We start from the raw sequence: 25,179 nt of genomic DNA on the forward strand, positions 1-25,179 counted from the left end.
AGGAGACACAGAGTGAGATTATCCTACCATTTATTGCCAAATTATTTTCTGTTCTAATGATTGTTACCTTTGCCAATTCCTTGATTTCCTCCCTATGATGATTCCTAACTTTAATGGTTGATAATTAAAATGTAAAATGAATATTTTTTACTTAAAGGACTTGTCCTAAATCTGTCATTTCATGTTGTTTAATTTATTATATTTCTTATTATTATTCATTTAAAATATTTTCAGGATTTTATTCATCTAACCTGAGGCATTTAGATTAACTAATAATTGGGGCACTTAACTTCTGGTTCCAGTGAATGCCCTTTCCTAAAGGCCAGTATCTGCAGCTTTCTCCCTCTTACCCTGCAGCTTCCTTTGCCCTCTTCTTTTAGAGCAGAGCAAAATCTTTAAGAATCCCATTTAGTGTTTTCCTCCTTCTAGGCTGCTGAGGATTTTTAATCTAAAGTGCTTCAGTAATTCAAATTAACCTGTAATTTTAACAGAGTGAATCTGGACGTTTAAGCTTGGGAGCTTCCCGTGGGAGCAGCATAGAGAGCTTGCCCCCAACCTCCGAGGGCAAAAGAATGAGTGCTGACATGTCTGAAATAGAAGCCAGGATTGCTGCAACCACAGGTAAAAAGGAACTAAAAGGGTAAGAAGGAGGGGAATGGTAGTGACAGTTTTTCAGGAGTAGGAATGTCACGGGTTTGTTTCTCAATTTTTTTAAAGAAGGTAGTAGACTTAAAATATACTTTTTAAGCTTCTAGCAGTAATTTATACATCTCAAATTCCAAGTAAGGAAGGTATGACTTATAAAATTATTCGTTTCATAAAATATGCCTTCCTAATTATAGACTTTATCAAATGTAATTCTTTCAGCTCAGGCTTGAGCTGCAAATCTAATTGAGAAATTGAAATTTGGCAAAACCAGAATGTTTTGGAGGATTTTGGGTGATTCTACTAGAACCTTGTGCTGAACTCAAATGATAGCAATTATTTTGTTTTGAAGTTAACAAAAAAGTACACTCCAGATCTAAATATGAATTGGCCTTACTGTCTATTCCTCCTTCTAGTGGCAAAAGTAGCTAAATTTGCTGTGGCTAATTCATTTAATTGTAAAATAAAAGATCATGGTCATTTTATTCAATCTTGGAAAAGCTGGCATTTAAATTCCATTTTGTCAGTTCTTGAATGATTAATTATGGAAGAACTGATCAGTACAAAAGCCATTACATGAGCTTGTTACATGAGGAAACTGACAGTCTCTTTTTCTAACCAGGTTTGATTTTAGTAATGCTGGTTTAATTTGTTCTCTTTCTGACTGCCCCAGAGGTGGAGGGGAGCTGATTATAAAACTAAGTATGTTTCTATGTGGAAAAGGTGGGAATGTAAACAACCAAACAAAAAAAATCTTCCATAATTGCCCAATTCAGAGATAAACACTTAACATTTTTGTGTATTTACCTTTAGTCTTTTAACTATATATGTGTATACATGTGTATTTGCATATGTATTTTTTTAACTTAGCTAACCAAGTCTTTTAGGGTTTATTTTGGTTGTTTTTGGTTTTGGTTTTGGGTCATTTTTTTCCTAAGTAGAATATTTTCATTTTGTATGGAGCTTTTTTCAGAGGGAACTATCCAGAGGACTTTATACTATACTTGTCTTTAATTAATCATGATCACTGATTTTTATCAGTTAGCATTAGAATCAGTTAGATATGGCAGAATATCAAAATAGCCTTGTGTATAGCACATAAACTTATTCACATGTAAACAAATTTGGAGGTATGCTCCATGATGATTAAGCAGTTGAACTCCTTTTACTTGGTGTCACAATCCCTATTATATAGCTTTTATCCTCAAGGTTACTTGTGCTCCAAAATGACTCTTAGAGTTTTGATTGTCATATCCACTATCTAGGCAGCCGGAAGGAAAAATTAGAGGAAGCACAAAAAGGCATATGCCCAAGTTCTTTCAAGGAAAGCTCTTCCCCAGAATTCCCTCCTGAGAACGCCCACATAAATGTCTTTGGCCGTAGTATGATGGTCAGATTGTGGTTCTGGGACAGAAAAATCCTGCAGTCTCTAATGTGGGAACCTTGCTGTCCTAAGTCAGAACCCTGTTGTTAAGAAGGAAGAAAAGACTAGATCTGACTGGGGACTAGCAGTCTTCTGCCACACAGGTGCATCTTTAGAAATTAAAGAGTTAAATGAAGGTCACCAGCCACTGACAAATTTTCTGGTGTCCATGAGTCACAAGTGTTTCTGTTGAGTGAGGACTTTTTTAGTCTAGTGTCTAATGAGCTATGTATACAGGAACATCCCCTCACACTTTGGGGAACCTTTTCCACTTCGGGGATATTATTGAAAATAGTTCTGCCAAATACTAACTGTTCCCCTAAAACAGAAAAGTATTATTATAATTTTATATCTTTGCTAATACAGCTTGCTAGTAAAGGACTGACTACTACTTTATGGAAGTGGTTATTTCCAAAATTAAAGATAACCACATACATATCAATTCCACTATCATTTTTCTGCCTAAGTATATTACAGACGCTGTTGAGCATCCCCTGAATTTTACATGATTCAGATTTTTAGTACACTTAGTGAACTCAGATTTTTAGTTTACTTTGAAAGGTCCTTGTACTCCATCTGTTCAATACTATTTATGTTGAATGGAACTGTACCCTAAACTTTGGAAGCTACAGTTAATAGTCTATTAGAAGTAGGTATAAATATTTATAAAAACATAGACATTTCGTACTTTGATTCAGTAATTATTTAATCACTGAACTTCAATGTATAGCACACTTCAAGGAACAAGTAACTTGAACATATATATTCATATGTTTGTGTAATTAAAAGGTATATGGCAACTTATTTCTTGTTAACGCCTTTCTTCCTTCCCACTGTCGTCCGACCCATCCTCATCGCCTATCAGTGGTTTCATTTAGGTAGATTTTCTATAAACATGTTTGAAATTTAGCTTCTTCATTACCCTGCAGCTTTGTGTGTCTTTGTCCAAATTTTTTTTCTGCTAATTAAAGCCAGTATGTGAAACATCTATATTGGTAGTTGTTTGCTCCTTAATCATGCCTCTTCTAAGCATGGATGAAAAGTTAGAGATAGTTCTGCATGTCATCCTGCATGAAGTGTTATTAACATAACTATTTGAATATTATTCTGTTTTTGTAGTTAATCGTTTTCTGTGTTCCTATTTGTGGTTGTTTGCATGTATACTGTATATATGTATTTTTGCAGCCTATTCCAAGCCTAAACGGGGTCACCGTAAAACCGCTTCATTTGGCAACATTCTGGATGTCCCTGAGATCGTCATATCAGGTATCATAGACCACCTGAGTTGGTCTAATAGCTGTGGAACCGGAATAATGATCCCTGGTACTTATAAAATGCTTCTTGCTCCAATTTTTGTAGGACATGAAAATAGATACCTTGCATGCAGTAAGTAGGGAGACATATTGAAAACTATACATTTGTCTACACTGAAGCGGGTTTGACATGATGCCTCCAATCTCCAATGGTGAGAGTATAATAGAAGGCAGTGTAAACCTTTTCACAGAAGGAAGAATACCAGCCCAGAATTCTACCAACTTCCTCTCATCTTTTAAATGAGTAGGTGAGCTGAACGCAGACTTTTTTTCCAACCAGCAGAAAGAGGAAACAATTTAAAAATATTTGTTATCCTTGGCTCCTTTCCTTCTTTTGTTACTACTTTTGTGGGCTTCTTCTAGGCTTTCTATCCCAACCTCTTTCTGTTGGTAGCAAGTGAAATAGGAAATTGAGAAAACAGTTGCTAAATACCGTTTTGTCTTAACCTCTAAAATAGAAACAAAATAAAACTAAATGAGATGTGCTGTCTTGCAGGGTATCTTGCCACAGAATCGTGGTCAATTCTGATTCTTGTGTAATATCAGCAGAGTTTTTTTTGCAAATTGCAATTTTTATACCTAATTCACACATGGTACTTAATTGTCTCAACCTGGTAAATTGCTTTTATTTCATATAGTGATCATTTCACAGATGAATATAAATCACCATTTTTGAATAAAAGGTGAATATGACATCTGGGATTAGAGATATATCATTATCAAAATGATTGTATATTTACCCCTCTTCTTTAGATTTCCCCCAACCTTTTCCCTAAAGAAATTTGATATGAAAAATACACTTTTTTTAGTTTATTTATAGGTGAAGTACTTTTTTCTTCTTACATCATTGTTAATTTTTGGACATTATTTGACTTCTCCTCTTGGAAACGTAGTAGACATTATTTGACGTCTCCTCTCGGGTGTAGTCCCCATAGTTCTCCCACCACCATAGCACCCGTGATCCATCACCATAGTTTTTCCTACACCCATTCATGGGTGTGATTTGACTCAGTTCTTTAGCACTGTGTACTCAGCCAGTGATTGTGATTTTAGCATAGTACTCTATTGTAGTTGAATACCTAGTTGTTCTTTTCTCCTCTAGTAAACTGAAAATTCTGAAGGTGGTGACCATAGTTTTCTTATTACCAGTTGTTATCAGCAGTGTCTGACTAAATGCTTCACATAATAGTGTTTAATAAATGCTTTTTAAATCAATGAACAACCCATTATTGAACTCCAGTAACTCAGAAGTAGGACACAAATATATAAATTATGCAATTCTTAGGGACCATTATTTTAGCTATACAAACTCAATTTATTTTGCAGCATTTTTATTATGTTAGCAAAGTAGTTCATAACATTGTTACAGTGGCTGTTCAGAGAATAGAGTTAGCCCAGCTCTCACATAGTAATTTCATTTATTGAGCTGTGGGCAACTTTTGAAGTTAATAAAGGATTTAGTATTTTTTACTTCTGTGCTGAAAGATATTATGTTCAAAGGAATAATACCCTTATTGGGGAAGTGGTAATATTTAACGTATATACTGCTGAGCGTGATTATCTTAAATATTTGAAGGAATCAAGAAAATTTAAGCAAATGACAGTATATTCTTTTTTGTTTTTTTTTAATTGCAGTGACATTATATAAGTTTCAGTTGTGCGACAGTGAAAATCATGTGTATATAGTAAATTAAATTCCACTAAAATCCAGTTTTATCTAAACTTCACCATATCAATGTCCCTTTTGTCCCAGTTTACCCAAAGTAGTATAATCAATCCTGGTCTAATGAGTGAGCATTGAGAACAAACATGCACAAGTGCATATATACACATAGCATCTGCATACACACAGAAGGTATATAGCCAGTACAGGATAATGAGGGAGAGAAAAGGACAGTCTTCATGGTTCTGAACCAGGGTCACAATTTGTGCCCCTGGAGACATTTGGAAACTTTTGGTTGTCATAACTGGCAGGTGCTACTACTATATAATAGGCATAAGCCAGGGTGCTGCTAACTCTCCTAAAATGTACCACAATCAAGAATTACCCAGCACAAAATGTTAACAGCATCAAGCGAGAAGCCCTGGTTAGGTGCTCTTTGTGGGCTGTAAGTAGTTTAAAAATGCATCATCTTTATTGAGCTTCCTAATAATTTTGTAATTAGGTTATCAAATAAAATTATAGCCATTCTACAGATGAAGAATTTAGATCTGATATTGAATGGTTTTCCCAGAGTCACACAGCAAGACACCCAGCCTGGATCTTAGACTGACTCAAATCACATCCATTTTGTACAGTTCAGTTTGAGTCAGGGATGAGAGAGTAATTCTGCCATATTTCTCTTCAGTGTCCCAGTTAGGAGAACATTTCTGCCAGGAGACCTCTTTTACAACATTAAAACATATGAAATCAGGAAACCTTAATTCTGTCCTTAAATGACAGAACAATAAATACTGTACAAAATACTGTACTGTATTGGAAATAGTATTGACATACATTTAATTAATCATTTTTGGCTTTTTCCCAGATATCAAAACATCAATTTCACTTTCTTTTAAAAGAATGCAAGCACTGGAAGTGAAACAGTTGGACATAAAAACTGAATATGTGTTCCTAGATCATATTTTTGAAATAAATATTTCTAAGAATATCTCAGATGTCTTGAGCCACTTTAATTATAAAGGATGGTATTTAATTCCACAAATTTCTTAACACCCTCTAGAATTTTTTTTCCTCAAAATAGACTTCCCACAAGCTCTGTGTTATTACAGATACTTATTAATACTGTTTGGGTACTAATTAGCATCAGTTTTCACTTGTAAGTGATTTTTGACACATAGCTTTACTTTCAGTAAAGTAGTTTCGGTAATACTCTCCTTTGGCTACTTGCAGGGTACTGGGCCTGACGTACTTCTTGGAAATGAACTGCCTCTTTTAATAAAAGCATTCCTTTAATCATCACAAAAATTTTATTTTTTTTAAAGATTTGTTTATTTATGCATACAAGAGCTGGGGTACAGGCCAGAGATGCAGAGGGTGAGAGGATTCACCAGAGACAGAGTGGGGAACAGAACAGGCAGATTGACCGAAGTACACTGTTGAGGGAAGCAGCAGGTACAACAGGAGAGGTCTGCTGCGCCATGTGGGTTGCTCTCTGGCCAGCCAGGGATCGAACTCGTGCTGCAGTGGCTGCGGATTGCCCATAGTGCGGTGCTTAACCCCTTGCGCCACCAGGGAGGCCCATCACAAAAATTTTACATGTACAGATGTATCTTTTCTAAATTTTGTTGCTTCATGCATCTTTTAAAAAACATACCAAGTTTGAAAAATTTTAAATACAGACACTATTACTATAAAATTACTGTAAAGAATTTTTTTAAATACATCTAGTCTTTTTTAAATACATCTAGTCTTAGGTAGACAAATTCAAATCTTGTTTTATGTTTGCTCTGAATTCAGCATTATGATTTACTATGCCATCATTCAAATAAGAAAGAGCTAGCAACCTATGACTAATAATATTCATCCATTATATGAATTGAGTCAAGCAAAAATGGACCTTTAACACCTCAGGCCTTCCCGTAGATCAAACTGTACAATTTCTTACATCTCTTCTACATTTACCCTGGCTCTGAAGAATTATTGGCACATTTTGGTGTGGGCAACCCTCTTGTCTACGTTCCCTGTTCACTTGCCCTTAAAGAGTGAGCTAGCTGTAGATCAATCTGGCTCCTTATTACCAGATAAGATATATATCTATTTATATATATATATAGGTGTGTGTGTGTGTGTGTGTGTGTGTGTATTTTAGTTTCTTGCCCATGATTTAAGCAATTTGACCCAAGATTTTGTTAATCTTTTTTTATTGAAAATTATAAGGCAATAAGTGAACTTTGAGGAAAGTAGGCTTTTTTTATATTTTTTTATAAAAATTGATGTTTTAAAAGCTCAGTCTTACTTTATCTCCTTCCTTCCCAGTCATTTTAAATTATGTTGCTTAAGAAAAAAGAATTGGTGGCAGATTATTGGATTGCTTTTAAGTTATTCTCATTTTGTCCCTCTAATGCTTTAGTAAGAACATAGATCTTTTTTTATTTGGTTCTTTCATGATGGGTTTTCTTGACTTTCCTGTGTTTAATTTTTATTATCCAAGATTTCAGTGGTCTGTTTTTCCACCATCTTTAGTTCAGATATTCAAATATAATAGTAATTATGAATTGTGGCACTATATAATGCATTCTACAATAACCTGTTATAGAAGAATGCCTAACTTTTGCTTTTCCTTAAAAAATTTAAATGTCAAAGATGAACAGGTAAAAGGCCCAAAAGTTACAGAATAGGAACAATAGCCATAAAACATAGAGGAAGGGACTGAGTAGGTAAGATGCAAATTTTCTTCATTACTGTAGCATAGGTTATCAAGAAAGATCAGCAGTCCTATTCTGGGACTCCTTGAATGAGTAGTTACAGCACTTAAGAAAATCAACTGTGATTATAATGCATTTTGAAATCCACTGGGAATAAAGTACTGTAATATACATACCACCTGTAGGAGATTTAATTGAAACATTAGTCTTCTGAATTCCTCCTTTTCTAATATAAAATTGCTTGTACATAATTTATACCAGATTATCACTGTAAAAATGAAATAAACTTCCAAAATGTGATTTACAAAAGCAACTTTTTCCAAATACTGATATTATGACTATTGTAATTATAAATTTTATTTTTAAAAATAGGCTAAATTGGAAAGTTTTATAGAATATTTATATTTAGCTTTATCAGTACTTCTATATTTTTAAATTCAGACCAAATCATAATGCTTAAGTTTATTTTAAACACTTGAAAATTCAATCATCTGTTCTGTAGATGAGCACTGCCTTAATGTGCTTCTATATGAGAACTTTATAAGTGGTGCTTCAGTATGCCTTTTGTTACTTCTAAGCCTAAAATAATATGGCATAACATTTTGAAGTGCTAGAATGCTGTAAGGTTAGGACAGGCAACTGAACAGGTTTTCTGATCCTAAAAGCCAGGTAAAGCAGACCAGGTAAAGGAGGAGTCCTGTAGCCCTCAGTGGCTTTTGCAGGCTTTTATTGGGATTTACCAGGTACACAGCAGGCAGGGGTGCTGGGGGGCCAGGAGGCTGGCAGTCCTCCCAGCCCCCAGCAAATCCTCACTCTGTGTTCTCAGTTCTCTCTGCTTCTCTTCTTTCGGCTTCTGCTTGTTCTACTTCTGTCTCGGCTTCTGCTGGCGTCCCCGTGACACTGCCCTTATAAGCCCAGTCTTAGCCCAGGTGAATGCCATCTAACTATGCCCACACCCTACTCCAGGTGCCCACCATCAGGCATGCATTCAGGACCACAGGGTTCCATCATCTGTCCTAATGGGAGGGCAGAAAAGCCTGATACTTTTTACCTTACCCTGCAAATGCTTTGACCAAAAAGGATTTTCTGTCACATGTACTATTTTTATTTATTTTTTTTTTTTTAATTTTCTAGAGGCATGTCTTATTTATTTATTTATTTGTTATTTGTTTGTTTGGTTGGTTGGTTTATACATGCACTGGGTACAGTCAGAAGCGCGGGAGGGTGAGAGAATTCACCAGAGCCAGAGCGGGGAGCAGAGCAGGCAGAAGAACCGAAGTACACTGCTGAGGGGAGCAGCGGGCGGCAGGAGAGGTCTGCTCACCATGTGGGACCCTCCTCCCGTGGCCGGGGAGCAGCCGGGGATCGAACCGGCTGCAGAGGCTGCAGGCAGTTTCGCAACCCAGCGCTCAACCTCTGCGCCACCGGGGAGGCCCCACATGTACTATTTTTAAAGAAATGATAAAGATTGAATATACATTCCTTTGGTCTTACTGAAATATTTAAAATATTTTTGCCGTGTTCCATGAAGAATTTAATTCTGAATTTGATACTTACTGTTTGTAATATCCTTAAAGCGGAAAGAAAACTTTAGGTGCCCTTATAATTTCAGCTGAAAGATTTTTATCTTTTAATGGAGAAAAATTTAATTAATATTCACTTTTAATATCAGTCAAGGACATCTAGCTCTACTGCATATTGATAGTTAAGTAAATAAGTAGGATAAGTAGACTATGGAAAGGCCCAAACATATTAAACAGAAAGCAATGGGTTATTAGGTAGTATCTAACTAGTGTTGTCCACCTTCAGGAGTTTCAAATGTAATTGGCAAACAGATGGGGTTAGGGAGGTGATGAGTGTTAATTAGAATGTTGGACAGCTGGAGGCTGAGATACTTCAGTGACACATGGTGGGTACACATGGGTACTATTTTGCTTTTTCCATCAAGATGAGAATGTAACTTTTCTAAGGCTGTGAACCAGTAGAGACTTATGTTAATAAACATTCCTTTAAATGCACAAATTATTAGTATAACATCCTCCCCCCACCGCCAAAAAAAAAAAGGGTGGCCCCAATACGAAGAGAGTAAGATGGAGAGGATTGAACCTTTCTAGATCTGGCAAGTTCCTACCTTACACAAATAATTTTATAGGTAGGCTTTTTTAGCATTTCTTAACCTTTGATTGGGGCCTAAATCCTGGTCCTGTACCTGCTTCTGTCACATACTCACCTTCACTTTCACTAAAATTCTGTATTTGTGGCTAATTCAATACAGAAGCTCATATTACCTCACAGTGAATATTTTGGTATTCTCTTCCCACCATATAATAGTCTACCAAGATCACTTTTTCAGTCTAAACAGGTGAACTCTAATAAAACTGGTTTATTAAAAAGCAAAATTCAAAAATAATTGCTTTCCTTTGATGTGGGTGGGGAACCCACCTTGAAATATCTAAGGAGTGAACCAGAATTTGATGAAATTTGTGGCAGCCTAAATGAGAATATATATTTAAAAGTTATGTATTCGCTTTACTGTGAAGTAGTAGAAAATATTGCAGTGTATAGTGCTATACATGCTTTTATTTCATGTGGTTTATACTTGAAGAAAACTATATCCCATATTTTTAGTGTTCAAAATTTAGGAATCTCAAAATTTCCAACATTTTGATTAAGAGATGTGTGTAGGAAAATGCAATGTTAATTATTATATGTAAAGAGAGTCTTCAGGGCATTTGGAAAAATAAGAGTAGTTAAGGCAGAAAAAAAAAGAAAAACAACTCTGAGCTTACTTAAACTGATAAGAAAAACCCTAAGAGTCTGGGACTGAAGCCAGCAGTCTCTGAAGTGTGATGATATTCAAATACCAGCTCAGGAAATCGGTTGTACTTGAAAGAACAATTTTTTTGAGAAGGTAGATTCTGTCTCTGTGACATTATTGTAAAAACAACTGAATTCACCTCTAAGCTACTGTTTTCAAACATTCTTTTTTTGTGTGGGGAAAGAGTAAAATGAACTGGAAATGTGGTATATTCCTTTTGTTGGTTAGAAAACTTTTCTGAAAAATATCAGTTCTCTTTATAAGTCTTGAAAGTTCCAGATTTTACTACAGAATGAAATACTCAGGACCTAATTTGCAGGTTTCAGATTCCTTGATCAGGCATCTGTTGACATCACATTGCTCCTCATGCATGCTTTTTTTCATTCATGCTACCATGTGTAATATAGGTATGTACATATCAAACAACTATGAAAAATGTAAATTAGAAACTCACTTAGTGTTTCTAAATTAGTATTTAATTGCAAAAAAAGTCAGAATCACTATCAGTTTATGAGAACATACTAGTAATTTTCATTTACAAGAATAGGAGTTTAATTTTTACATTCATATTTGTAGATTATGACTTAAAACTTAATATTGGAGCAACAAGTATTTGTTGATTGCAATCCTTTTTTGCTTTGTCTGAACTATTTGCCAGATGGTTTCTGCCATGGTTGTGCTAATTAAAATGCATTGCTTAATATTGCTTGACTTAACTCATGCTGTAGCTTGAAGATTTCTCCTCATTTTATGGCATTTGTTAACTGTTCTCTCTTCTTCCTAAAAAGTTTTACTCTCCTTTCCTCTACCCCCACCTAGATTTGAGTTTGTTTTTGTTGTTACTGCAATGATGATGTAATGACTTTTAGACACATGTGCTGGGTGGTTCCCCAGATTTCACAAATGTTGCTAATCTGAAAAGAGAATTCCAAACACTTTTACAAGACTGTCTCATCTAAGCTAATTTTAGAATGATTGTGTGGAATGAATTGTGCCTCAAATTGCTTGTTAGTTATGGTGGTGGGAGTTTTTGTCCTCAGGAAACAGATAAAAGTATACACAAAAGCACCTTAGTGTGTCTGATTCAGTAAATGTGGAATTTACTGCTATGTTAACTTGTAATGGGAAGTTGAAACGTGGAATAAACTAAAATTTAAATTAAGATTATGCCTGCTATTCTATCTAAAACATAGCTAAAAATGGGAAAGAGTAATGACATAAACTCCCAAAGGTAGTTGTAAATTTGAGTTCCTATATACACTGCACGTATTACATTAAACATTCTTCTTCTGTAAGGTCTGTGTAGCTTATGTTCAAAAATAATGGGCTCATAAGGATTAAGACACTAAATGAAATTGCTGATTGTCTGAAATAAGTTACTCAGGATTATGGAAATACAAAATTTTAAGAATGAATTTCATCTATCGGTCCACAATTATTAAGAGTGCATGTTCTGAGGGCTCCCCACTAATTGAGAAATTACATAATACAGCTTTCAAAGTCCAAAGAATTTTGAGTATTGTGTCAGCTGTTGCTCATAGTATTTTGGTGTTTCCTTTTAGACAGCTGATCTCTTGTCTTAGAAGATAGTGTATAAACAGCCTTATTCCCAAATAAAGGTGCTGAGTGAAGCTGTTGCTTAATTCATTCTCTTTTGCTGAACTTACATTTATAGAATTCTTTCACAAACTACTTTTTTAATTAAATTATTAACATAGAAATTCCTAAGACAGGGTTACCATTATAGTCTATTTCAACAAGCATATATGTATTTGATATCAGAATGAGAAACATTCATATCTAGTAGGAAATTAAGAGTTCACAAATAATAAATTAATAGATTCTGATAAAGACTAATGAGACTAAAGTTGTGTGACTTGGTTTATTAAATTTTGAGCCGAAGCATCCTTTTAGACACTGAAAAGAGAAAGGTACTGCTGTTGGTAAAGCCAGTCATGTCTCATAACCTGCTAGCTATCTTGCTGTAGAAACTGTAACGTAAGGCCCTTGAAATAGATGCCGTCATCAGCCCCAGCCCCCAAGCATTCATCTATTTAAATACATGACAGAAGATGGTGGAAGAGAGTACAGCAGCTATTTGTGTGGTAGGAGTGGTTATTGTATTAGGACATATTTTGTTGTAGGCCAGCAACTTTTGACTTAAAACGCTGCAGCTGTTTCTCTTCCTGTCCTTACTTACATCTTTTCTTTTTCCCTCTCTCTCTCTCTCTCTCTCCCCCCCCTTCCTCTTCTCTCCTCTCTCCTCTCTCTAATAACTTATTATTTCTCCCACATTTTGTGTAGATCCAAGGAGCAACAAATTCCAGCTTCCTGCTATAGCAGTTACACCTTTATTATCTATTTGAATAGATTTCAGTAGTTTACTTTTTTATTTTTTTAAAGGCAACGGACAGCCAAGACGTAGATCCATCCAAGACTTGACTGTTACTGGAACAGAACCTGGTCAGGTAAGACTTAACATTTGAGTTCTCTGTCTTTGAAGAATATTAATGGGCAGAGATCAAGAATTAACTATAATATATATACTCTGCAAATTATGAGTTGACCTAAAATTACGATGGAAAAGTTTATTGATACTTGAAATTAAATACATAGAAAAATGCATAGATGTCATCATTAGCTTAAAGAATAATTTATGAAAGTAGGTTGATTAATTCAAGTGTTCCATATATGATATGTGGTTTTTATTAAAAGAAGAATTCAATTTTGTGACTTCACAATTTGGCATTGCCACTATCCTCTAAAGTGCATCATTAGTATTGTTTCCACTTTACTAATAAAGGGAATAAATATTTCCCCACTAAGATGTTACTCCTCTGAGATCACATAAGGCAGTGACATACCTAAAGTATTCTTATCATCATTTTAAATTGTCATATCCACTGGATTTATATTTTTGTAAAATAGCCTTAAGATAATATTTACTATGCAGTTGAATAAGCTCTAGAAAGTCTTCTGTCCTGGTTGTTAAGGCTTTCATTCTTCATCTTTATATTTCTGGGTGCTCTTGTTAACTCCCATTATCTCTCTTTATCACTGCTTCTTTATAGTTAATCCAGACATGCCATAATATGAGCTGTTACTTATGAGAACAGAGTTTTAACCAATCAAGCAAGTATATAAAGGTAGTTTAATCATTGTTATTTTTTTCTGTTACTCAGTTTAATAAACTTGGCACACATAAATGGTATCATTTCTTAAAATGAATGAGAGCTCATTATGAGGTGTACTGTTGATTTGTTTTCAGATGTGCTGAATTTACATATACAGCATGCATCTGAAATAAAAATCCATATGATGGTCCATATTCACGTAAAATTATAGGAATACATATTATAAAAATGTGATTTAATTTATGTAAAATGTATTTGTATTTTCCATCCTAGAAAGATATTTTTTCATTTCATTTTTATAACATGCTTTAATTTATGAAGGAGATTCTTTATAATCATTAATAAAATTTGAAAGCCCCTTATAAGCTATCAATTTAACTAACTTAACTAACGAAAACCACTTGAGATATTTAACTGATAAATATCCTCGATCTTCATGTATATCCTGAAATATTTTTATTTCTCACAGTGCCTATACATATATTCAGACACACTTATGTACACATACACATAAAATACACACATACTATCATAAATTTTATTTTTAAGTGACCCTGAATCTTTCACTCATTAAATAGCAGTTTTTCAATATATCTACTTTTGTGAGACCCCAGAACTTTTGAATGACGTTTTCCATCTTCTCCCCCTTAAATACTTAAAAAAGTTTTAATCAGGGCATTTAATAATATAGTTTGATGTCTGGTATTTGCTTTGATTCCTTAGAGGCTCGATGAGCTCAGCCTTTTTAATGTTCTTTATTATTGCCATTGATATTCCAGTTATGAGAAATTCTAGCCAAGTGTTCTGCCTTTGACTAGGAATGAGAAGCTTGCTCTAAGACAATTCAGGACCATCTGCTAGTGTGAGTACTCTAGAATAAAGGCGTTGATATAATTCAGGACTGACCTCACCATACCAAGCCTTGCTTATTTCTTCACAAGTTTTATGTTACTTGACATTATAATTGTTACCCTTTTCATTACAACACCTTCAGATAGTAAAATACTGGAATTGAGGATTACTGTGGTTTTGGGAGAGTCCTTTGTATGGATTGTCATGGACTAAAAAAGATTTGGAGTAAGAAAGTGTTTGTAATGGCAGTAAAACCTGCTCTGCAAAAGGTAATATATAGCCATATTATAGCCAGTTTTTTAAAAATTGATCCACTCTTTCACTTTCTTAACTATTACAAGCTTAAAATGCCTAACATAATTTGGGGTGAGAATGGCAAACTGTAATTCTTATGGACTATGAAAACACTTTCCCCTGAAAATTTTGTGATGAAATACCATTAAATATTTCTAATTATTCATGAAAATAATATTCGTTATTTGAAGGAAAAAAGTATTCATAACATGGAATTTCAAAATTGAAGATGTTCTTTTTAAAATCCGGCTAAGCAATTATTAAACATATAACCCCTGAATATTTTGTTTTCTCCACAAAAATTGATAAAAGATCAGAAACACATTTGCTCACCCAGTATAATCATAAGAGGAAGAGACAAACTTACTAATCAAACTTAACATTTCATAGGGAAAGTGAACTGACCTGAACTTGTATTTTGGTTCTTGATTTGACACTGACCTTAATAAAATCACTTAAATTCTATGGGTAAGCTAAAATTAAATGGGTTGGTTTTCAATACTGCCATTGCTGTTGAGAGGAATAGTGAACAAAGAAAGCTTCTTATTTAACAATTGTGTAAGTATATGTGTAAAAAAATCACATCTTTATAACATAACTTGCTTTTAAGTTCAGGTTTTAAATTTATTCAAGAAGTTTATTAATGGATCTTATAATGGATCTGACCTACTAAATATTTTGGAAATAAAATGGCAGTTCCTGCTGACACTGAGCCATCAGTTTTGTTAGAAGCTGGATATAATAGTTTTTCTTAACACCAATAGACAACAAAAGCCCAACTCCTTTAGTCTCTTTCTGAAGCCCTCTTAAACAGAGACACTCTACACTCCTTCATGGTGAGCATTCTGCTTCACTACAGCAAATAAATAATCTAGCTCATTCTACCATCGGTATATTCATGGTAGTCTTTAACTTCGGGGGCATTGACACTACCAAGATGACCCATTTATCCCCAAGGAACTTATTTGGGCAGCTCAGACTTAGACCCAAATCATTATAGAGAATTACAGCACTAACTGTTGCCATTTATTTATTGTGCACCTACTTTGTCCGAGGTAGGCCTTTAATATATATTATTTAATAATGCTATAAATTAGGTGCTTTTTTATTGTCATTTTACAGGTGGATTAACTGAGGAATTGAGAAAATCACCTAAGTCTCTTATTTCCCTCATGCTAGATTAATAATTACAGCCACATTTTGCATCCAGATCTTTTTCTAAAGCACACAAACTCTTATGTTTCCACCTGGTATATAAGACTGAATGTAATGCTTGCTAAGGCAACCCTAGACATAATCAGTTTTAAGCATTTTGGCTTCTGATAGCTTCCATCATCATTAATCATTTAGTTTTTAATGGTGAAGTTTTAGTTGTGTCTCATAATTAAGCAAAACTAACCCATCTTGATAATAAATTTCTATAGATAACTGCACAAATTTGTTTTTTAGACATCTAATGAGTCTTTCTATGTTTCACTAAGATTACGCATTATGAAATATGCCAACATTGCCCTTAATAAATTGTATTCAAAATAGATGTTTTCAAGATTTCTCCCAAAGAGGGCTGCAGTCAATGAACATCACAGATGATGTAATTATAATTATTTAAAAAACTAGACATTTTATATTTCTATTTGAACTTTAAAATCTTCTTTCACTAGTCATTTATTTGACTCTGGGTAAGCACCTTGATTTCCCTGCGCTTTCGCAACCTTTTCTGCCAATGGGGACCATAACTTCCCACCTCTTGGTTCTTATAATATGTGAGAAAGTACCAGATACATAGTAGCTGATTAATGCTTGTTGTGTGCCAACCTCTCCAAATTGTGACTTCCAAGGCTCTTTATCATTCCTTACTTTAATAGTAGTGTATTACTATCCAGAAATAAAGTGAAAATAGTACTTGGGAAAAACTAAAATCCTTTGATGTTGTATTCTTTCTGTATCATAAGTAAAATTTCTCTCAGGAATCACAGAAAGTATTTGTCTTTAAAGGCCTTTTATCAGGTATTAAGATGTGCTATATCATACATTGTTGTTATTTATTAAGGGATAATCAATTATCTAATTCTTTCTATCCTCAGTCTACATCTCCATTAGTGTAAGTTATTATCTTTTAAAATTCTAAGTCAGAAGCTTACATTCATTTCAAATAATTGCTCATTCATTGTAAACCTTTCTGTTCAACAACTTAAAGAACATCTAAGAATACTAAATTGTAAACTTTCCTTATAGTGAACTATAGTGAACTCAGGATTGGACTGAGCCTATACCTTTGAATTAGAAAGAATATTTTTCAAAACACAGTCATATAAAAACGACAATTATCTGTGACTTTGATAATGGATAATATGCACTTGTAAATCCACATTGTCAACTGATACCCACTTCTTTTTAGTATTTGTTATTCGAATGTTATTTCAGCAAGAATATCGTATAAATCAACATTTAATCTCTGTGTTTTGTCCTTGTGTAATTTTAGCAACTAAGAAGATTTCTGAAGGTTTTAAATAGCTTTTAAATGTCAGTCTAAAAGGCAGCACGGGCCGTAAATTATGAAAATATTTTCATAAGTATGAAAAGTCTTTCAGGTGAGACATATAAAGCAAAGCTTTATTTTTGTCTGTAAAATAACTCCCAATCTGTTATTATAAATATAGAGATAAAGTTCTAGTCAAAGTCCAATTTGGGGTCATACTTACTGGTGGTTTACCCATGTGGTTTAAATTCGGCTTAGTATTTCTTTTGCTACTTAAACTACTATGTGGCATTTGTGTACTCTTGTAACCACTTTTATTTCCAATCATTGTGCTAAATCAAGTTTCTTTATATCTCTTAAACATTACAGATTATGTGAGAAGGAAGGTAATTGTGTCTAAAAGTTGGAATGACCATCAGGGATTTACCAGTAATGTTTTTTTAAAAAATGGCTATTATAAAATAAAACTTGCATTGCAGGTTGCAAACAGCAACATAAACTTAATCCACAAACTAGTTTAGCTTATTTTTTTCATTGTCACATATTACTGGCTTTTTATGCCTTGTGTTCTTAGGTATTCAAAAAAATACAGTTGTGACTTATTTTTAAATTTTTGTTTATTTATGCAAACATGTTAACATATTATTCACTGAAATACCCATTCCTTGAAATATAAAGACTTAGTTAATTTACAGATACAAATTTAACTCAAAGCCTTTCTTATAGCTTTACAGAAAGCAGTTTTGAAACTTGACCTTCGTAGCCTTATTTCCTGGTTTTATAGTTATTGAAAACCTTAAGTAGAACAAGTGAGTGTAGACATGAGGTACTTTCTAAGATTTTCTTGGAAAGTAGAAGGTGAAAAGAAATAAGTAGCAAAGAATTCAATTCGAAAAGATTTAAACTTAATACTATAATACTACGTCCAAATAGACTTATTTTACAATGACCGTGGCATATTTTTAAAATATACAAAATCCATTCTTATGTTTCATATTCATAAACCTAATTTTTTTTTACTTGTACTCTGTCTTATTTAATTTCTCATGACTGATATTGAGTCATTCACATATCACACGCATTTATTTTTTCTTTTAAAAGAATATTAAAAAAGAATATTAAAATTAGACTGACAAAAACTCTCCTTTGCCAGTACCTCAAGGAAAAATTACTCTTTATTGACAATAGAAATTATAAGTATGGTCAAATAATTGTACACTTAAGTCATTAAGACTTACTTTCAGTCAAAGAAGATTAAAAAGACTTGGAAATAATGGCAAAATAGCCGTACTTGCTTTATCAAGGGTAACAGCATCCTAAAAAGTATGAGTTTTATATTTCATTACTAAGTCTCTTTGGTTTATATATTTATTCTTTTTTTTTTTTTAATATATATCACTGGTAAATAATATAGTCACCAGTCTTATGTCTGAATACCAGCTGTTTATGTGGTCATTTTACTCAATAAGTATTTATTATTTGGTTATTGTAGATTCAGCAATTTCCTAAGTCCTGTGGATTATAATATAAAATTGCATGATGAGATTATAGTGCTTTTGAGGAATCACAAAATTTGAGAGTGATGTGAAGCACTTCAGGTTCAACTTAAAGTTTATGTAGAAACAGAATATAAATATAGTTGAAATTCAAATGAGAAAAAAAACCTTTGTGTTTATTTGCCGCTTATATTTACAACATAATTATCTGCCAATTAGTGAGCATTTTTATTATATCAAGCCACTTCATGTACATTATTTCATGTGACTTTTACAACCTGATGAAGCAGGTACTACTGTCCTCATTTTACTACCACATCTAGAGATTAAATAACATACCTAAACCTTCACTGAATAAATGGCAGACCAAAGGCTCACACTCTGCATTGTTTTGTGTCCAAAGCCTGACTTCTTCACTATTTCTTCTTTACATCCACATTTGATAAATAAGGAGCCTACGCCTCAGAGTGGCCAGGTTATCTGTTCAAGTTCACATAGCTATAAATAGCAGAACTGAGATTTAAAATCAGGTCCCCATAGCATTAAACTAAACTCTATGAATTTGCTGCTATTTGACAGTTTTTAGATCTACAAAAATGACAGTTTTATGTAGTTCAGTTTCATACATGCTCTTCGCACAACATCTTTGAGAGTATAGGATGTCAGGATTAAAGCAGGAAGTGAAACAAGATCATTATAGTATTGTCAGAGGAAAGACCATCTGGATAGGTAAGGTAAACCTGCTGATGGAGGGTCATGAATGCCAGGGTGAGAATTTCAGAGTTGATCCAATAACAACTGACAAGTGAACATTTTGTGTTCGCACACTGCTGGGCCCTCCTTGTCCTCAGCACAGGATCTAGCTTTGTGCACAAAGAACCAGACATGTGGCAGAAATAATCATGTGATGTTGAAGGGAACCTGAGCTGGTCCCTTAAAGATGAAAAGAAATTGGCAAGGAAAAAAACAGAATGAGATGAGCATCACAATACATGGAACATCTGTGTCAGTGTGGCATGAATGAACTAAAGTTTTGGAAGGCCAGTCTGATATGGCACTAAAACTTGCTTATGATAGAGACCAGCTCTTGGGAATTTCTGAAGCAATTTCAATAAGTACCCAGAATGAAAGTAATAGCCTGTCAGTTTTTCTTTTCAAGATTATTTTATAATTTTATCTCTCAGAAATTGATATTTAGTGTCTTCAATACCTTTAGTTTTCAAGGCTTAAAAGAAAAGTTCTCTATCACATCTATAACCCAACTTCACATCCTTTCCAGATAAAGAAAATAAATACTACTTGAAGTGCCCTAAATGAGACATTGGGTACATCATAATTAGAACTCATGTATAATGATTCTAGTCAAGAGTACTTTTCTACCACTATATTGCCTCTTATTTTACTTGATGCAGTCTTGAATTTCAGTGTTTCTGTGTTTACATATTGAAACTGGACATAAGAGTCTTTATCAGTTGATATGCTTTTTATGTTTTCCTTTATATGACTCAGTATCTTTTTTTGTCTCCTGTTGGGTATTCTGTAACACTTCAAGAAAGAGATGCTTTAAGAAATCCATTTAATTTATATGTCCTTTGAGAGCTTTTAATATATGAAGTATTAATACTAGATAAGAATATATTGGGGCCTCCCCTGGTGGCGCAGGTGGTTGAGCGCCTCACTGTGAAGCTGTCCGCAGCTTCTGCAGTGCCAGTTCGATCCCAGCCAGCCAGCGAGGGTGCCACGTGGCGCTGCAGACCTCTCATGTCACGCCCGCTGCTCCCCTCAGCAGTGTGTTTTGTCAGTCTGCCTGTTCTGTTCCCCACTCTGTCTCTGGTGAGTCCTCTCACCCTCTCGCGCCTCTGGCCTGTACCCCAGCTGTTGTATGCATAAATAAATAAATCTTTTTAAAAAAAAAAAAGAATATATGTAGTAAGTTATGAAACTACCAATAAGATGAGCACTCATGAACCCACCATCAAACTTATACGAAACATTATCAATTCCTGTGAGTCTCCCTATGTATTTGTCACCTGTGGTTTCCCTTTAATCCTCCCATCCACCCCCAATACCATGTTGTAGTGTACTCCCATTTCTAGACTTCTAATAAATATCCTTTATCTGGTTGAGAAATTCTATTAAATGGAATTTAAGTTGAGGAAATTTTTCATAAGTGAATACTGGATTTTGTTGAATGCTTATTAGGCATCTCGAGATTTTCCTTTTATAAACTGTTGGGATGAATTTGGATTACTAGAATTTCTGGGTTTTTTTTTTTAAAGATTTATTTTTATACAAGAATTGGGCTACAGGCCAGAGATGCAGGGGGTGAGAGGATTCACCAGTGACAGAGCGGGGAACAGAACAGGCAGACAGACCAAAGTACACTGCTGAGGGGAGCAGTAGGCGAGACAGGAGAGGTCTGTCCTACCATGTGGGTTTCTCCCTGGCCAGCCGGGAATCGAACTCGTGCTGCTGTGGCTGCAGATTGCTCCATAGGTTGCGTCTTAACCCCTGCGCCACCAGGGAGGCCCTGGATTACTAGAATTTCTAATAGTAATTTCTGATATTAAGTGACCTCTGTATTTGTAGGGTAACTTCAACTCTTTAAATTATTTTCTTTTATGCTACCACATTCCATTTGTTAATATAATTTTTAGGACTTTTAACTTGCATCTTTTTTCATAAGTCAGGTTGGCTAGTAGTTTTTCTTCTACTACCTTTGTTTATTTTTTATTCTTTTTAGATGGATTTATTTTTGCATAGAAGAACTGGGGTGTTGGCCAGAGGTACAAGGGATGAGAGTATACACCAGAGACAGTGGAGAGCAGAACAGGCGGGCTTACTGAAATACACTGCTAAGCGGAGCAGCGGGCGAGACAGGAGAGTCTGTCTTGCCGTATGTGGGTTGGCTCCCTGACCAGGGATCGAACTCAGGTGGTAGTATTGTTAGCACTGAGACTTAACTTGTAGGCCACCAGGGAGGCCCTCTCTCTGCTTTTGTAGGGTAGGCTTTTCTTCGTAGTTTACTCTTTCCCTATGGAAGCCTTTCTTGAGTTTTTGCTTTAAGCTGGGGTTTCTCCATCCTACAGAGGTTTAAGACTTTATACCTGTTTCTCTGAGTGTGCCAGGCAGTCAAAACAAAAGTTCTGGACCATTGGTGTTTTATTAAAATTTCCAGAACTAGCAACTTAAACTTATGCTAGACTCCTATTTGCGTTTTATTTCTGATCTTAGATCAATTCTCTTTCTTGCAAGTTCTTCACTTTTAGAGGTATCATATATGAGTGCATATAAACTTTAAAATATATAACATCTAATATTCTCAGATTTGTTTTTCTGCAAAAGTGTTTTGGGAGTGCTATAGATAGAGATGTAAGTCTATCTTTTGCCTTATGGTGGAAATACCTGGTTCTATTTTTAAAATCAAAATCACAATTTGTCCCTTCTTTCACTTCTTCCTACAGGTGAGCAGTAGGTCCTCCAGTCCTAGTATCAGAATGATCACTACCTCAGGACCAACCTCAGAAAAACCAGCTCGAAGTCATCCGTGGACCCCTGATGATTCCACAGGTTACCTTCATCTTATAATTATGAAGTCGAAGGCATCATTTTGTGTTATTGATCTTTACAAAGACGGCTTGCTACTGTAGCTTAGATTCTCATAGTAATTTAAATGTAGCAGTAAACTGAAAATGTCTTTTTGAGTACTGGGGGGAACCTCATTGCTCTTTGCATTTTCCCCTCCAGATATTAAACATGTATTTTGAAGATGGTTTGTTTTGGAGATTTTCCAGATAGGAAGATACAATATTCTTGAGACCTGAGTCTATTATTTTCCTATTATGATCCATCCTGTGGAATGATTATATTAAAACCATTATCTTTTAAATAATTATAGGCAACGAAGTGTTTAAAAAAAATCTTAGTCTTCTGTTTTAAAAACATAAGATGTGAGAGAAAAATTTCTCACTATTGACCTTGTGAATGATTTTTAACGAGCAAGGAGATTTTGTTTCAATTACATAAATATTCTGTTAAATAGACCTTAAAAGCCTGTTCAGAGTTATTAAAACTTTTTGATTTAAATAGTGACTGGTTTTAAAATATTAATATTAAAAGTCTATCTGAAGATAGTGGTTGAATAGTTTCATAATAGGTAAGTAAGAAATTATGTGCCATAGTGAAATTAACTTTTCCTTAGCATTAAGAGAATACTTTAATAAATAGTCAGCACTATACTTCTCTAAAAATTATTTATATGTTACTATGTCAGAGAGGGAAAGATGATCTCTCAGACTGGAAAATTAAACCTTTTGGTATTTTACATAAGATCAGCTATGTTATTAATAGTGAATTAAATGGAAATTAAAAAGTCAGCTTTCTGTCTTTACAAGTTAAAATACTTCTTGTAAGTATTTATAGGTATTGGCATGGTTTAGTCAATTTCATAATTTAAAAAATTAACTGGGTAGTTCTCCTCTGTGTGATGTTAGATAGCTCTATGTTTAGCCAGGGGTGTGCTCTCTAGCTTTAGTAAGTTTAAATTTAGTGGTGGCAAAACATCCTAGGTTTCACCCCTAGCACAGCCTAGCCTCAAATTGTCCAGAACATTGAGCACTGCACAATATTTATGCAGTCCTCATCAGAAGTAGACACTACAGAAAGGCTTTTGGCAGATTTGATCATTAATGTTCAGGTGATACCAATTCTTTTTAGTTCATAAACTCTTTAGTGGAGAAGTACTCCCCAATATTAGCACTTGCCCAAATCTCTGGTGTTCAACTTGGTACTCAACAATAAATTACAATCTCTTGACCTCAGCCTAGACTAATCTTGACATGCCAGTAACGTGGCAGAGTATGAATTCATGAGGGTAATATCAAAATTCTCTGAAGTCCCTCTTACTTAGCTGCTGGGTTTCTACTTCAGTTGTTCTCCCACCCTTCCACAGCCTGTCTCATTTTTTTTCTTTTCTGGAACCTAAAATAATACAAAATACCAATAGCTAAAAGTAATACTTAGACCCAGGTGCAATATCCAACTGAATTTTGTCTTTGCCTTCAAATATATTATAAATGTATGGTTATTTTTTAAGTAATTTTTAATACAATTTTAGAAGTGGAGACTCTGGTGAAGTCTGTAATTAATGAAGTTCAGCTTTGCGCTATTTCTAAGAAAAGTATTGATATGCTAATAGAATAAATTAATGGAATTAATAAAGATAAGTAAAGCCTTTTCCTTTGAATGCCCATTGACCCAGGAAAAAAAATTAGAAGTGCATATATAAGTTAAAACACTCTAACTATATTTTCTTTTTAATTTAAAATCAGAGAGGTTTCTGTGTCTTGTCTTTAGAATAGTAAAGAGCATATGATTTTATAATGATAGCATATAATAAGTACTCTTAGGTTTCTGTTTATAGTATAGTGGGGTTAAAGAAAGACATATATACCAAAGCAACTAGTGAGAGAGATACTTAGACCCAGTAGAGGGAGCAGCAAAAGGGGAAAAACTGAACTCAGTGAGATTTCCACTTTGCTTAGTACTTCGCAAAGGTGAAAGTAAATATAAGACATGGCCCATCACTTTCAATCTGATTTGTCATAATACTGACCTGACACACTAAAAATATACTCCTCGTGCTATATAATAAAATTTTAGTACAAGCCTAGTGTTTAATAGTAAACAGAGAAATCAATTAGATAAGACTTGGCATAGCCTGTTACTTTTTTTGTAAAATAGTGCAATTGTTCTTTAGTCATGAAGCAATAAGGAGAAGATAGCATTCCATAGGTAGGTAACATTATACTTAATGTTATAGGATTATAACATTAAGTTATAGGATTGTGTTTGACAGTTATAGGATTGTGTTTGAGGGCCGAGAAAATATTTTTCACTTAATTTAACCAAACCAATATAAGTCTCAGCATTCAGGAGAAGATGTTCAATTTAACCAGCCATTAATTAGAAAGCAAACTTTCACAGTATAATCTTGCTGTCTTATGGCCAATCATTGCTGTTAGACATTTAAAATTAAATTTCAGCTTACATGTAAGTGAGAAGGTGAAATCTCATGTCTTAGTTTGAAAGAAAAGATGAAATTCAATAAAGGACCTTAATTTCCCCACCCATGAAGGGTTTTAATAGTTTGAATAGTGTAATCCTTGAGCTTTTCTTTCTACTCCCAGGATAAGTGAAACATTGTGATATTTAATTCTAAACTACATACCATCAAATGTGGGGTATATCTTAATAAGCTATATCAAGTATCCAATATTTAAGAAAGAATAAATAAGTATGAGTGGAAATGTAAAATTGAAAAAACTTAATTTTTTTAGTGCGGTCAGGGGGAAATCA

At 34.2% G+C, this 25,179-nt stretch overlaps 1 protein-coding gene across 4 annotated transcripts in view; it reads left to right on the top strand.

The window, feature by feature from the left end:
* MAP3K7 (mitogen-activated protein kinase kinase kinase 7) overlaps positions 1-25,179 on the top strand; it is a gene marked incomplete at both ends in the record, with an annotated part of 56,076 nt that overhangs the window by 25,266 nt on the left and 5,631 nt on the right. For 2 of the 4 annotated variants that reach the window (XM_084227903.1, XM_084227905.1), the window contains 4 exons: positions 492-621; positions 3,254-3,334; positions 12,971-13,035; positions 22,287-22,392. In XM_084227903.1, the coding sequence (XP_084084029.1) occupies positions 492-621; positions 3,254-3,334; positions 12,971-13,035; positions 22,287-22,392 (382 nt within the window). The remainder of the gene's footprint in view (positions 1-491; positions 622-3,253; positions 3,335-12,970; positions 13,036-22,286; positions 22,393-25,179) is intronic. The other 2 variants (XM_084227904.1, XM_084227906.1) reach the window with 1 other exon arrangement.

Source organism: Talpa europaea (assembly GCF_964194135.1).
Source record: "Talpa europaea genome assembly, chromosome: 2".
NCBI classification, from domain to species: Eukaryota; Metazoa; Chordata; class Mammalia; order Eulipotyphla; family Talpidae; genus Talpa; species Talpa europaea.